Source organism: Dermacentor silvarum, chromosome 11, assembly GCF_013339745.2.
Source record: "Dermacentor silvarum isolate Dsil-2018 chromosome 11, BIME_Dsil_1.4, whole genome shotgun sequence".
NCBI lineage: Eukaryota > Metazoa > Arthropoda > Arachnida > Ixodida > Ixodidae > Dermacentor > Dermacentor silvarum.
Window position 1 is genome coordinate 93,931,186 of NC_051164.1, and position 13,098 is coordinate 93,944,283.

A 13,098-nucleotide genomic window follows, 5' to 3' on the forward strand; every position below is an offset into this window, starting at 1 on the left:
GTGCCGAATGGGCGTAAGCGCAGAGTTTTTTTTTTTTTTTTCACTTTCAAGGTCTCTCAACTGGTTGTACATACTCTTAAAGCATCCGCCGCGGTGTCTCGCTGGTTTTGACGCTCTTCACTTTCGTCAGCGTCGGTTTCTCCAGTCGGGGGCGGCGAGAGGGGCCGATCGGCACACGGCTGAATCCCTGTCGCCGCCGCGTCGGCCTCGGCACGCCGTTCCTGCAATTCGGCTTCCCGCTTTTCGGCGTCCGCTTGCCGCTTTTCGGCGCGTCGTTTTTTGGAGGCGTTGGTGTCGCGAGGGGTCAGTATTCATGGCGCTGTAGCCGAGAAGAAGCGACGGAGCCCAGTCAGGGTCCGTCTCGTCGAACAGTTTAGCTGGCTTGCCTAAGAACGCAAAATGAACAAAGTTACAAAGCTAACCTTTCGTTATATATCGCTGTTGTCACGCTGTCGAAGTCGGAATTATATACCTGCAGTGAAGTGTGCGCCGCAGACTCGCAAGTTGCGGTTCTCGGTGTCTAAGTTGGCACGTTTAATGCGCGCCAGCCATAGGCTGCGCCGCTTCGTGCTCAACGCTTTCGTGCGCTCGCCCTGGTTCTCCACGCTCTTCGGTAATGAAAAGAAGCTGCTGTTAGTCGGGGTTTTTTTTTTTTTCTCCCGCGAGTGTCACTGTGGTTGAAACAACCAAATATCATGCACACGACCACGGTGACAACACGTCTTGCGGGGCTTGCAACGACTGTGGGAGAGTGAGCGGTTCATATGCATGGCGGATGCACATCCCAGAATTCCTTTCACTGACGTCAGTGCAAGCTATGTATAATGAAGCGAAATTTTCATCTGCGCGTCACCTAGCGTCAAGCAACTGTCAGCAGGTAGCTTCAGTCAACGTTTGCTTCAGTATCTCACAACACCGCAGAAAAATGCGCCGCGCCAAACGAAAACGATATTCACTATAGAAAGGAAACCGCGGAAGACGAAGATATAGCGCTCGTTTGCTTCATGAAGACGCATGCAGAAAAAGTGTGCTTACCTCTCGTTCGCTGGGAAATGGGAAAATGTTTCGCCCTGCTGTTCCTTCCCCGAGTTGTCACGCCACGCAACCGCACTACACGCCTTGTGTCACTTCCCTCGGTTTTCCGACCGTTGCCGGAATATTCGCGGGCACAGAAAGAATATCTTCAACCGCGGAGCGTACGCGAACAAACTTGCACGTGTGTAGAAGGCGACAGGAGCAGACAAACAGAATGGCAGCCTCAGCGATATAAAGCCCCTCTGCGATCTACGATAACAGCGAAAGCGCCGCCCGTTGGCGCAAGAAATGAAGCGACTAAACACAGATATAGGATGCAAAAAGAAAAATGCAAAAGCACATTTTATTTCGACAGTGAAGTGCATCACTTTATTAATGCGTAGGTCGAAAAGATAGACCCAAATATGCAAAAGTTGTCGAATTTTCCGTCGGCTACCAGAAAAATGTCGAAGCTTTAATTGCTAATACTGGAACTAGCCCAACTGTCCACCCACTGCGCAGAGTGCGTTTGGCCGCAAAAATGACGAAGCGAAGTGGACGCACCGTCTATACGCTATCGCTCAATCGCGGAGCATAGAAGCGTTCCTCTTTCCGCTGCTGGCATTACCGTAATGTGCGCTGTAAGCACACTATAGCGTTGCTGCTGCAGAGCTGCTGTCGATATATGCTCGGGCCTATCTGTTCTGTCTGCACTGCTATCTTAGTGTTTGCAAGCTCACCGGCTGAAGGCGACGAATGTAGGCAGCCCGGTGTTTGCTTTTACTATATTTATATTCTAGTCTTTACAGCGGTAGATTTTTAAAGGCTGTTGCGGACCGTGCGCCTGTTGTCATTAAATGTATGCGCAACAACTTCGTTTGTGAGTACGCTTGTGAGCGCGAGCGGGAAATGCCTGTTTGCGACCTGCTCCGACCTAGAGATGTAAGGGCAGGGAAGAAACCCGGAATTATAAAGAAGGCTTTTAATTTCGTTTTTTTTTTACCGGCGCACAGAAAGTGATAAAAAAACATTAAAATTTCAACATGCAGTTATACTTGCCATTATCTGCTATGTAGCATACGATTCTAGAAGAGATGACGACGACAAGCAAACGGCAACATTTAGTTTTCAAGTGAGTTCGTTACATGCTTTCAGTTTTGAAAACTTAGCCTAGCTTTCAAACGTAGCGTAATACTGGGCGGAATACAGGCCTTTGCACTAATCAGCGGCTGACACCTATACAGCTTCTAGGCTGCTGCAGATACCTTCACCATCTGCCAGTTGTCAACAAAACGGGTCCTTGTTTGGAAACGTTCATAACCAGCTTTGCAACAGGCTCACAAGTAAACGTGTTCGAAACCTCGTCAACGTACAATTAAACTTGAACGTGGAAGTGGCCGCAATCGATTCTAATGCGAGTATGTCCAGCGAGAGTGACTGAGACACTGCAGGTGACCTTTTCCTCAGTTACAAGATTAGCAATCTTTCGAAGGAGAGCAAAGCGTTCATTCCCCTGCCTTCGCGATCTCCGCGTAATTATTGCATGTATTTAAGGATGCTTATTTTTTATTGCTGAAATAATAAATATGAGCTATTTTTACTGGAGTTGCAATTTTTAACGTTCCCAATTTCCTTTAAAAAAAAACAGGAACAAAAAACTGCTTTTTTTTTTTTCTACCGCTCAAAATTTCCGGAAATGTTTCCTCCCTACTCCGACGACCGTGGTTGGCTCCGACCGCGTCATTCTTGTCGCCAGAGCTGATCAAATAACTTAACAATGGGTTTCTGATTACTTACAGCGCAGATTTAAATGTATTTGCGCACGCGTGGACCAACATGTTGCCAGTGACCGAGCGACCGCTCGCCTGCTGTTTGATTCCAGGCACAGAAAGAAAACTCGCGGTGCCTGCCTATATTATTCCACGTTCGACTTCGCTGTTGTGGAAGTTGCAGTTGCTGAAGTCAGTCGCGCTTGTGTGGGGGAACGTATCCAGCGGACTTACATGCTTATCGAAGTTCAACATTTCGCCACCGTGCCAACGGTGGCGCCAACGCTGCGAGTTGCTGAAGGCTGGCAGTTATTACCGGCAGTTATCCAGCGCTGGCGGTAGATCTCGTAGTGGTTCGCCTTGCGGAAAGGTGTGCATAACGAACGGTCGTAAGCATGCACGGGCACTCCTTGTGCAGTTGAGGCTGATCAAGCTCGCACACAGTCTCGTGGCACGCATTTGAGCCTCAACTCACGACAGAGCACGTCTTCCCTCTGCTCTTCCACATTTTAAACATCCACGGTCTCTCAGCGGAACGTTGCTGGAGCTACCGGCGGCGGCTCATGCCTGCTTGCTTCCGATTCAGAAGTGGTTCAATGACGGCGCCTCTGTGGCGTACCCTGGCGCGCTGTAAAAGGTCTATACGATCAGGATCCGCATGTTTCGAAATGAAACTGCATTTAAAAACAGCTTTCTCTTTGTCTGCGTTGGCCATACAGGATTTATAACTTTGAGTTAAGTTTAATTTAAATTGTCATTTGCAGTAATATTTTCCGTACGCCTCCAGATTCTGCTCGCATTTCAGCCTTAAGCCAGTGACGCACAGTTCCGGCGCTGCGAACGACAACCTCGTTTCTGTCTAATTGAACTTTTCTTTTTTTCGAATTTCGTTTTTGCGATAGCAATTGTATAGACACTCCAGGCAAATTCCCACCGGCGTCGGCGGCGTCGCCGTGATGTTCCGTTTGAAGTCTGAGAGCGATAAGATCACGACCGCGCGCCCTTTGAGAGCGATAAGTTCACGACCGGCGGCTCACCCTGCTATAGGGTGCTATAGGCGGCTGGAGGGAAGCGGGGCTAAAGTCGCTATATAAGAAAAGTAGCGCCATCCTTTGATAAACGCCGCTTCTCTCTCTCCTGTATCTCCGATTGGACGATGACAGCGCGCGCTTTTCACTTCTTTATATTTTCTTTTTTTCCGCCTCAGAGCCATGTTGAAAGTCCTCTGCGCAGCCGCAGTCGCCGGCGGCGGCGGCGGCGGCGGCGCGCGCCCGGCCTGAAAGCTTCAACGTGGACTTTCTAGGTGCGCCACCGTCGACTTGGCTTTCGCAAGCAAAAAGTAAAGGAAAAAGCAAGCGCTTTAGGAGAGGAGGCGGCGGAGGAAAGAGTAGATGGCGGTACTTTTCTTATATAGGGACTTTAAGCGGGGCAGGTTACTTACCATGTCCTCTTTTAGTCCGGCCACGGCTGCGCATGGCGCGGCTTCTGGAGCTAATCTGCGGTGGATGCAAAGGCTGACGCGTCGAAATGGCTGATTGTTTCGAGTGCGCTGCGTTCTTGCGCGCCTAGTTCGATTTGAAGCGAGAGGCAGCACGAAGAAGAATTCGCTTGCCGCTGTCGCTCCCACTTACCCCTCCCCGTTGGCGCTGAGCCGTGCTCCCTCAAGGGCTGCAGAAGATAGCGCCAACCTTTCCCTTTCCCTCAAGAACCACTTATCATCCGCTGCCGCCCATGTTCACTGCGCCAGTGTTATGACAGCGAACGTCCGAGGTCGTCGAGTGAGATCTGATCACGTTTGCGTGCGCGCGCATGACATCACGATTGTTAATTTAATTAGCAAGCTTATGTATACTTCAATATATACGGCCGATAAAACTACGAACATTGCTTCATACATGTTGTCTGATACTTTGCTATCACTATAAATGCTTCGATTTTCAAGTGAGACTGCGAGTTTTCTTTTCTTTTTTTTTTTTTTTTTACTTCTTTGCGTGTACCTAAGGAGGGCAGGAGAGCCCCTCACATGTTTCAGTGAGGCCAAATGAGAATCATTCACATTGAGCTGTTAGTTTCGTTTGTACGTTCCAAATACATTCGACAGGCGTATGCCATGCAAATGAGCGTTCTTACAGTAGAACTGTGATCTGGATGTGATGCCTCTTTGTTTGCCATGTCGGGCCCGCGGCCCTTGAGTCAGCTGTAGTTATACAGGGTCATCCGCACTTGGTTGAGAAGCTGCTAGGAGGGCTCACGAAAATGCTGTGAAGGAATCCATCCCACTTTCAAGAACCGATGCAGCAACAAGACTTCGCATACTTGCGCGTGATGCCACACGATCCACGTGGAACACGCCAGGTTTCCGGTACACTCGACTGCAACCACTTGGACCCATCCCTCTGACTATAACGTATTCCATCTGGATTTTCCCGAATCGAGACAACTGCTCTCTGCCAACTGTGGCTTGGATCCAGTATCTTTCACGAATGCTTTCGCTTGCCGCATCGGAATGGCTGACAGGGCTGCCTGTGATAGTTGCGGCAGCGAGGAAACAATCGGCCATATCCTGTGTCATTGTCCCCGCTACAGCTCCCAGAGACAGTCGCTCGTGACGGCGTTGGCACGCCTCGACGACCGACCGCTTTCTGAGCAAACGATCTTAGAGTTCCGGCTGATGCGGTCTTCGCACCAGAAGGCGATGAGGATGCTACTGAGGTTCCCCCGGTCAAGGGACCTGCTTGAACGACTGTGACACTCCCGAGTTCCTTTGTGTATGTATGTGTTTTTTATTGTTTTCTTTAACTGCCTATTTTTCTATGTGTGTGCATTTTTCTTTATCTTTCTGTCTCCCCTTACCGCTTCCCCAGTGCAGGGTAGCAAACTGGATATCTACCTTCCAGTTAACCTCCCTGCCTTTCGCATCTCATTTATCTCTCTCTCTCTCTCACTAATTAATGCATTCAATCCATTATAACTATAGCATATGCTGTGCCCTGTTGGAAACAGTGGCCGCTTTATCACATTTCATTTTCATTTAGTATTTCCTCTCAGGGCCGAGACATGAAGCAGATGCCCTTTAATCGATGTCGATGATCCTGTACATCTCCTGTGTACAACACACACGACCAATGTTCAGAAGTAGACAAAATGCTGTACTGGGAGGACAACATATATATCGTCCATTTTTTTTTTTCAAGGTTCTAGTACCACTTGATTTACCACCGCTGGCTGCGTCGAAATAATTAGTTCATTTATAACTTATATGTTTTTTTCATGGCATAAATGCAGCGCGAAGCACCAAAGTGTGGGAAGACAGGTGTGTTGTTAGCCGGAAAGAGGTATACTAACAGGGACTTTTTTTTTTCAATATACCTCTTTCCTCTAATCTCACACCTATATTCTCACACTTGAGTGCTTTGCGCTGCATTCACGCCATCCACTCAGACCAACTCGCGCAAATAGCTATCCTAATACCAAGCAAGATATTAGCAGTGATATTCCGTCGCAGTGTTACGGGTGCAATTTTTCTTGATAAACTGGCATGTCTGCTTGCTAAATTGATGTTTATGTGGCCTCTCGATGCAGACGCGTGCAGATGTGCGCAGCACGGCTCTGCAAGCGTGGAAATTCCTTGTAGTTTTTGTGCTGTGTGTATATGACGGAGATACGCTCATTGCATTTGACAGTGGTCGTAAATTATTACGTTGTCACGAGGCAAATCAGTGCATGACCATTGTTCAAAGAGGGAAAATTATATGCAGGTTTACAGCAGATGCCTCTCCGTAGCTATATAGGCGACGCATGGCTGGGCTGAGCAAACGCAGAAGCGGGCCAGGTGGCACGTATACTGTAAAGGTCACTCCCACGAAATTTTGTGCTCGTTTTTGTGCAATGTCAAGCACGTCATGTCTTGCGATTGAGCAGGTTGTAATGCTGACTTACCGCTTTCTCTGGAATGTCCGCCACTGTAGCTGAGGGGCAGGTTCATCACAGAAATCGACAGCGCGTCACTTGTCGTAATGCGCAAGCTTTCGCTTACTATAAGATATCAACCGAAGGTTGGTTCTGCCAGGATTTGTTAGCATTTCTCTTTACCTTACGAGTACTCTGCTTCTGGTAAATGTAGCGCATTGGACACAATGGAGTCATTGGACAAATGTGCATTTAGCGACTGCTACCAGTTGTTGATTTGTGACTACAGCGCGCCACTCCGTTCTTAAATGTTTCTAAATCCAGCGCTTCGTTCACACACACACACTTTACAAGTTTTGCACCCAGGAACATATTTGCTCTAGCCTTCTCGTTGGACGTCGGTGTCCGTACATGGACATCCGACGTACAACAAATCAGCACACACAAACACATTTGCTTTCCAGTTTTTATTGAACATTGTGGGTCGGGAAATGTGGCATAAACGAACGAAACAACGATTAACACGCATATAGAGCATAAAAAGCACCGACTAGTTTTTTAAGCTCAATATTATACTCTTTTCTCTTTATCTACAGCTTCGAGCTGCCACCATCACGGCAGAAACAATTGCGTCAACAAAATAAATATTATATAACAATATATGGCAGGCACTGGAGCACTCGAATTGTGTTCGAACTAAGTCAAAGCTAAAGTGAAACGTCCTAGAGGATAGAAAGGCAGTATAGCGTTTTCACAGACGCAGAAGGACGCAAGGTGGCGCTATAGTGGTCGTCACGTCACGTGACCGGACCACGTGTTGCTTCTCCCCGGCGCTGGGGGGCGCTTCCGAAGCAGGCAAAGGGTTGTGTTTTGACGAGGGCGGAGGCTTCAGCAAAATATATTTTGTAGCGGTTCCTTTACGAGGCAGATGGCGTTGCAGCTGTTAGCTGTCGTCATCCAGTCCCGTGGTTATATAGGCGTCGTTATTTCGCTTAGTGATGTGGTGGCGGTGATGGTGGTGGCATTTCCGGGCGGTATTGGGTGGTTGTCTCTCGGATGGCGTTTGCGTGTTGTACAAATCAAAAAATAGATCGCCGGTAGTGGCCCGTCTCTCTCTCTCTCTCTCTATACACTCTTGTTCAGCGGCTGTAGAGGTAGTCGACCTTGCTCTTGAGACTGTCCATCTCTTCTTTTAGAAGCAAGGCCTCGGCGCACTTGAGGAAGTTCTCGTTCTTGAAGCAGTTGTCCCTGCGCAGATGTGAAACAAGAAACGAGAAATAGCAGCGGTTAGACTGTGTTGCCGTAGCTCGGAACGTGTAAATGAAGTCCCAGAACCAAAGGGCTTTACATGAACTGTTGTAATTACCCGTGGCATTATGAAATTAATTAGGTGTTTTTTGATTAACCTATCATGTTGTAGTTTTGTTGACATTTTACCTAACCATGTCGATGTCCAAAAATTGCATAATACACTTTTTTGTACCCTGTATCACAAATGTATTCACTATCTGTACGTACTCCTGCTATGTCTTGTGTAAAGACAGCAATGTTTGTAAATAAATAAGAATAATTGTGATGGAGAACACACGGAATGCACTGCTTCGTGTTCCTGCCGTCGCCGTGAGGTTCCGTATAAAGTTCAAGGGCGATAAAATCGTCGCCGCGCGCCGTATGTGCGAGTGAAAGCGTGCGAAGGTGAGCCGGCGATCACGGCTCAATCTCACGCACGCAAGGGAGGGAAGCGGGAAGGAAGAGCACCGTCTTCCAGTCGCGCACAACGCTCCGGAGGGAGAGTAGAAAGGGGGGGGGGGGGGTTCTACTGCGGGCGGCCCGAGCGGCCGCGCGCGCCGCTTGGGCCGCTGTACCTTGAAAGCCATCTGCGGCGGGGACAGAGTCCGCCCTGTGCTGTATTTTCGCGGCTTAGTTCGCGTTGATGCGAGACGCAGCACGATGGTCAATTCGCTCGCTGCTGCTGCCGCGCGCTTACTCACTCCAGCGTTTTGACAGCGAGTTGCCGCGGTCATCGAGTGAGGTGCGTTCATGTTTGCTGGTACACAGGTGACACCGTGCTTGTTAATTTAGTTAGGATGCCTATGTTTACAAGTTTATACGGCCGATAAACCTACTATCCTTACTTGGTATAGCTGTCCACTAATTTCTATTTTAATCGATGCTTCGCTTTTCGGCAGAAATTGCGACATTTTTTATCTACAGCTTCGAGCTGCCACCATGACCGCAAAAATAAGTGCGTCAACAAAATAAATTTAGTAATATTCAGCCGTATACCGCTGTCAGCAGGTAATAAAGTACTCATTTCTGTCGTACTTTATTATCATCATTATTATTAGCAGTAGTAGTAGTAATGTCACTACGCTTCTTTCTTGCCTGATTTTTCATTGAAGCAAGCAGGAAATTGGCCCTTAACCAGACATCTGTGGTTGGTCGCTTGTTGCCGTTGAAATCGCTCTGTTATGACATAGGTAGGGTAAGGGACCAGGGGAATCATGGCCTACAAAAGTACTAAATGAATGTCTAAATCCGCTGCTTCAAGCAGGTGGAGTTGGGAAAGTTGAGAAACTATTACATACGCGTGCACAATCCTTGGATTAATCAGTCAGGCATTTTTCACAGGTAACTCGCGTCCCCGCCGTTTGCGGGGGAATTTAGCGCAGCGCGAGTTTGTCATAAAGATACGCAGCACGAATAGACGTCTTTTATAGACATCATGATTGACGGATTGGCGCTGCTGCCTTCCCCTGAGCATGCACAGATAGACTTTGGCACTTCTTGTCCCTGCTTTACTTGCGTGAACGACTTTCCGGCCGAGTAAGATGGACCGATTCCGGAGGCAACGTAATCAAAAGGTGATTACCTATGCTCGCGGACAACTTTCTGTGGCAATGAAGGGAAAGCTACAGAGGTAAAGCGCGCACAAGTGAGAGCGCTTCTGAAAAGAGTCCCGCGTTTTAATCCACGTTGGTTTAGGCTGGGGAAGAGGAAACGTAAACACCTTATTAGGAACAGTTAAATAAAACAAAACACACCACACAGTGTAAACGTTTACTCATTTTGCCGCTTTTTCCTTCCGCGTCTGGGCAAACGCGAAACCGTCGCACCTGGAACCTGCGTCGATTCAGCGTCTGTTCCGAGTAACCAAAAGCACTGTCAAACGCTGCCGGACTACTTGGCGTGGTAACACATGTGCAGCAGCCACGCGCCCGTAGGTTTCCCATCACTGCCACATGCAGAAAGTTGACCGCGAGTATAGTAGGCCTGATACCACGCAGTGCACGTCTCCTCGCAATTGTTTTATTCTGGTTTGCAATGCGGGCCGATCTCGGAGGCCGTTCAACGTCACAGTACTCACTTGCTTCCGTAGCATTAACCAATAAGCTAAATAATTATGGGTTTTAACGTGCACGGTGAGTTAAAAAGGACGCTGCAGTGAGGAGTTCCGGTTTAATTATATTTATAGATATGATTACTTGACCATACATGCGAGGTTCTTCAGCATGGAGCACGGTAAACGAGCGTTTTTTGCATTCCGTCCCCATCAGAACGAGGCCGCCGGAGCCGGCAGACCAACCCGCGACCTCGTGCTTGAGAAGCCACCGCGGCCGGCTAACCAGTAGAGCTAATTCAAGTGTCCTCAACTGCGTATCTCAGCAGGTCTATACCGGGAAGCTTGAGTGCCCTCAACTGCGTATCTCAGCATGCAGGCCTATACTTCGAGGCATGAGTGTCCTCAACTGCGTGCCTCAGCAGGTCTACACCGGGAAGCTTGAATGTCCTCAACTGCGTATCTCAGCAGGTCTACACCGGGAAGCTTGAGTGTCCTCAACTGCGTATCTCAGCAGGTCTATACCGGGAAGCTTGAGTGCCCTCAACTGCGTATCTCAGCAGGTATATACCGGGAAGCTTGAGTGTCCTCAACTGCGTATCTCAGCAGGTCTACACCGAGAAGCTTGAGTGTCCTCAACTGCGTATCTCAGCAGGTCTACACCGGGAAGCTTGAGTGTCCTCGACCGTGTATCTCAGCAGGTCTATAACGGAAAGCTTGAGTGTCCTCAACTGCGTGTCTCAGCAGGTCTATACCGGGAAGCTTGAGTGTCCTAACTGCGTATCTCAGCAGGTCTACACCGGGAAGCCTGTGTGTCCTCACCTGCATATCTCAGCAAGTCTATACCGGGAAGCCTGAGTGTCCTCAACTGCGTATCAGCAGGTCTATACGGAGAAGCTTGAGTGTCCTCAACTGCGTATCTCTGCAGGTCTATACAGGGAAACCTGACCTGTAATGTATGGCATGCGCGCACATCTCGCAAATTCTCGTGTCGCAACTGATCGAATAGTGCACTTGATCGTCATTGATGACTAAAGGGAAGAAAACAAAAACAAAACAAGAACACCAGTGATCGTTAGTCTCGCTGGGGCGGGCGCCTCGTTTTCCGCGCCAAATTGTTTCTGCAGCCGAGCTATGCAGAAGTCACTTCTTGTGCATCACTTTTCCTCCAGTTCTTACCTGTGTACAGCAGCTTTTACTTCCTTGCCGATAAGCGCACGTTAGGTGCACTTTCCCCGCCTCTACTGCGGCCAACGACCGCAAATGTGCTTAGAAGCACACTTACAGTATGCTTTCCTCATTTGTAAAAGCGTTGTTTATTGAGATTAAACACGCCCCCCTAGTAATTCCCGTGGTAACAAACAACAATACACAGCGCTCTCACTTGTCACGCTATTTTTTTTTTTTTAGTTTCTGTTACACGATGGCGTGCTCCGTTTCCTCCTATTTTCTTACACAGCTAGCTTGCGCTTCTTCGAACCATTGGTGAAATTTTCCTTCAGTCGTTCAAAAGTTGCGCGATCAGGTTAACAGCGATCTTTTGGCCTAATATCCTCGTTTGAAGAAGTGCGCGCATTAGACTTTTGCCACGACCCGCTGCGGCCGGTGACTTAGTGGCTATGGTGTTTTGTTGCCGAGCAGGATTACGATGTCTTGGGCTCGGATCCCGGTGGCTGCGGATGAATGGAGATGAAAAGCAAACACGCTGGTACCACAAAACATTATGGGGTTTTACGTGCGAGAACCACGATCTGATATATGAGGCACGCCGTAGTGGGAGGAACTCCAGGAATAATGTGGACCACCTGGGGTTCTTGAACGTGCTCCTAAACCTAAGTACACGGGTGTTTTCGCATTTCGCTCCCATCGAAATGCGGCCGCTGTGGCCGGGATTCGATCCCGCGACCTCGTGCTTAGCAGCCCAACACCAAAGCTACGCTGGCACCACCGTGCTATACGATAAATTACTCGATAGAACTCTGCCGCTAGTGTGAACGTGAGGTGTAAGTATGGCTGTTCAGGCAAACGTGAGAATGGTGGCTACTTCATGGATTTGCCTAAACTTCTTCGTTCTGGCGTCAGACGGCTTTGCGAGACTTGGCAGTTAAATCATTTTCGACAAAACGTTGCGTCATAAAGGCTACAATTCGCGGTGACTCAGTGTACGTAGGAACTTATTGCTTTCGTGCGTTTGAAAGATATGACTTTTTTTTTTTTTTAGAAATTTAGAAAAAAAATTGAGCATTACCAGTAAAGTCACGAAAACGTCTGAAACGACATGCACGAAGACAAGACAAATCTATTTGCTAGCCATCAGTCCTATATAGTAACTGAGCGACTGCAGAGCCAGAGTACTCTCTGGTAGGTTTTTTTTTTTTTAAATAGGAAACAATATGCAGTCAACCATAGCCCCCGTGATCGGGCGGCGCGATCTCGGAAGCCATTAGTCGACTAACCTATAGTTAGTAATTGAAGTTTACCGGGTCACGAATAAGCTTTAGCCCGTCTGCACGGGTATTTCCGTTTATAGAATATAGTGGAAACACCGAAGGCGTGAATGAAAGTAGCATCGCTGGTAGTGACACCTTGTGGCGCTTTGTTCAACTACAGCATGTCGGAAAAGTTTTTGCGTTGTCTGACTGTTGTAGAAGGTCGAAGGACAAGAAAAGAGCCACTGTACACAAATGTTATTCTTTTTTTTTTTTTTTTACTGCATGCCGACGGTGTTAAGCCAGCAGTTATAAGCAGCTAGCACACTGTCTGTTATTGTAATACGGTAGCATCTCCTTGCGCTATGGTTGAACTAAGCGTCGCAAGACGGCAACACCAGCACTGCCGTTTGCGTCTACGGCGCATAGCGGTATTGCGAACACGGTCATGCGTATTTCGCTTTCCAATGTCCATGGGCATCGCCGTAATAATGTATTTACGCGTGCGCAAATAGTTAATAACTATGCGGAGCATTTAAAACTCTCAACATTATCCGACGACTGACATGAGCCTCTTTGTTTTCGGCTCTTGGTGCTGCTATTTACGCCAAAGCTAAAAGTCCCTGCTTATTGAACT

The 13,098-nt window shown here is 48.2% G+C and overlaps 2 protein-coding genes and 1 long non-coding RNA gene across 5 annotated transcripts in view; 1 reads left to right on the forward strand and 2 right to left on the reverse strand.

The window, feature by feature from the left end:
- The window catches only part of LOC119433541 (uncharacterized), a 38,851-nt gene extending 37,582 nt beyond the window's left edge, over window positions 1-1,269 (reverse strand). The window contains exon 1 of the long non-coding RNA XR_007464176.1: window positions 1,036-1,269. This is a non-coding gene — a long non-coding RNA (uncharacterized LOC119433541). The remainder of the gene's footprint in view (window positions 1-1,035) is intronic.
- The window catches only part of LOC119433311 (alpha-crystallin B chain-like), a 407,637-nt gene that overhangs the window by 97,665 nt on the left and 296,874 nt on the right, over window positions 1-13,098 (forward strand).
- The window catches only part of LOC119433728 (crustacean hyperglycemic hormone), an 82,531-nt gene continuing 76,577 nt past the window's right edge, over window positions 7,145-13,098 (reverse strand). For all 3 annotated transcript variants that reach the window (XM_037700984.2, XM_049658185.1, XM_037700985.2), the window contains one exon: window positions 7,145-7,940. In XM_037700984.2, the coding sequence (XP_037556912.1) occupies window positions 7,832-7,940 (109 nt within the window). In that variant the 3' untranslated portion in view covers window positions 7,145-7,831. The remainder of the gene's footprint in view (window positions 7,941-13,098) is intronic.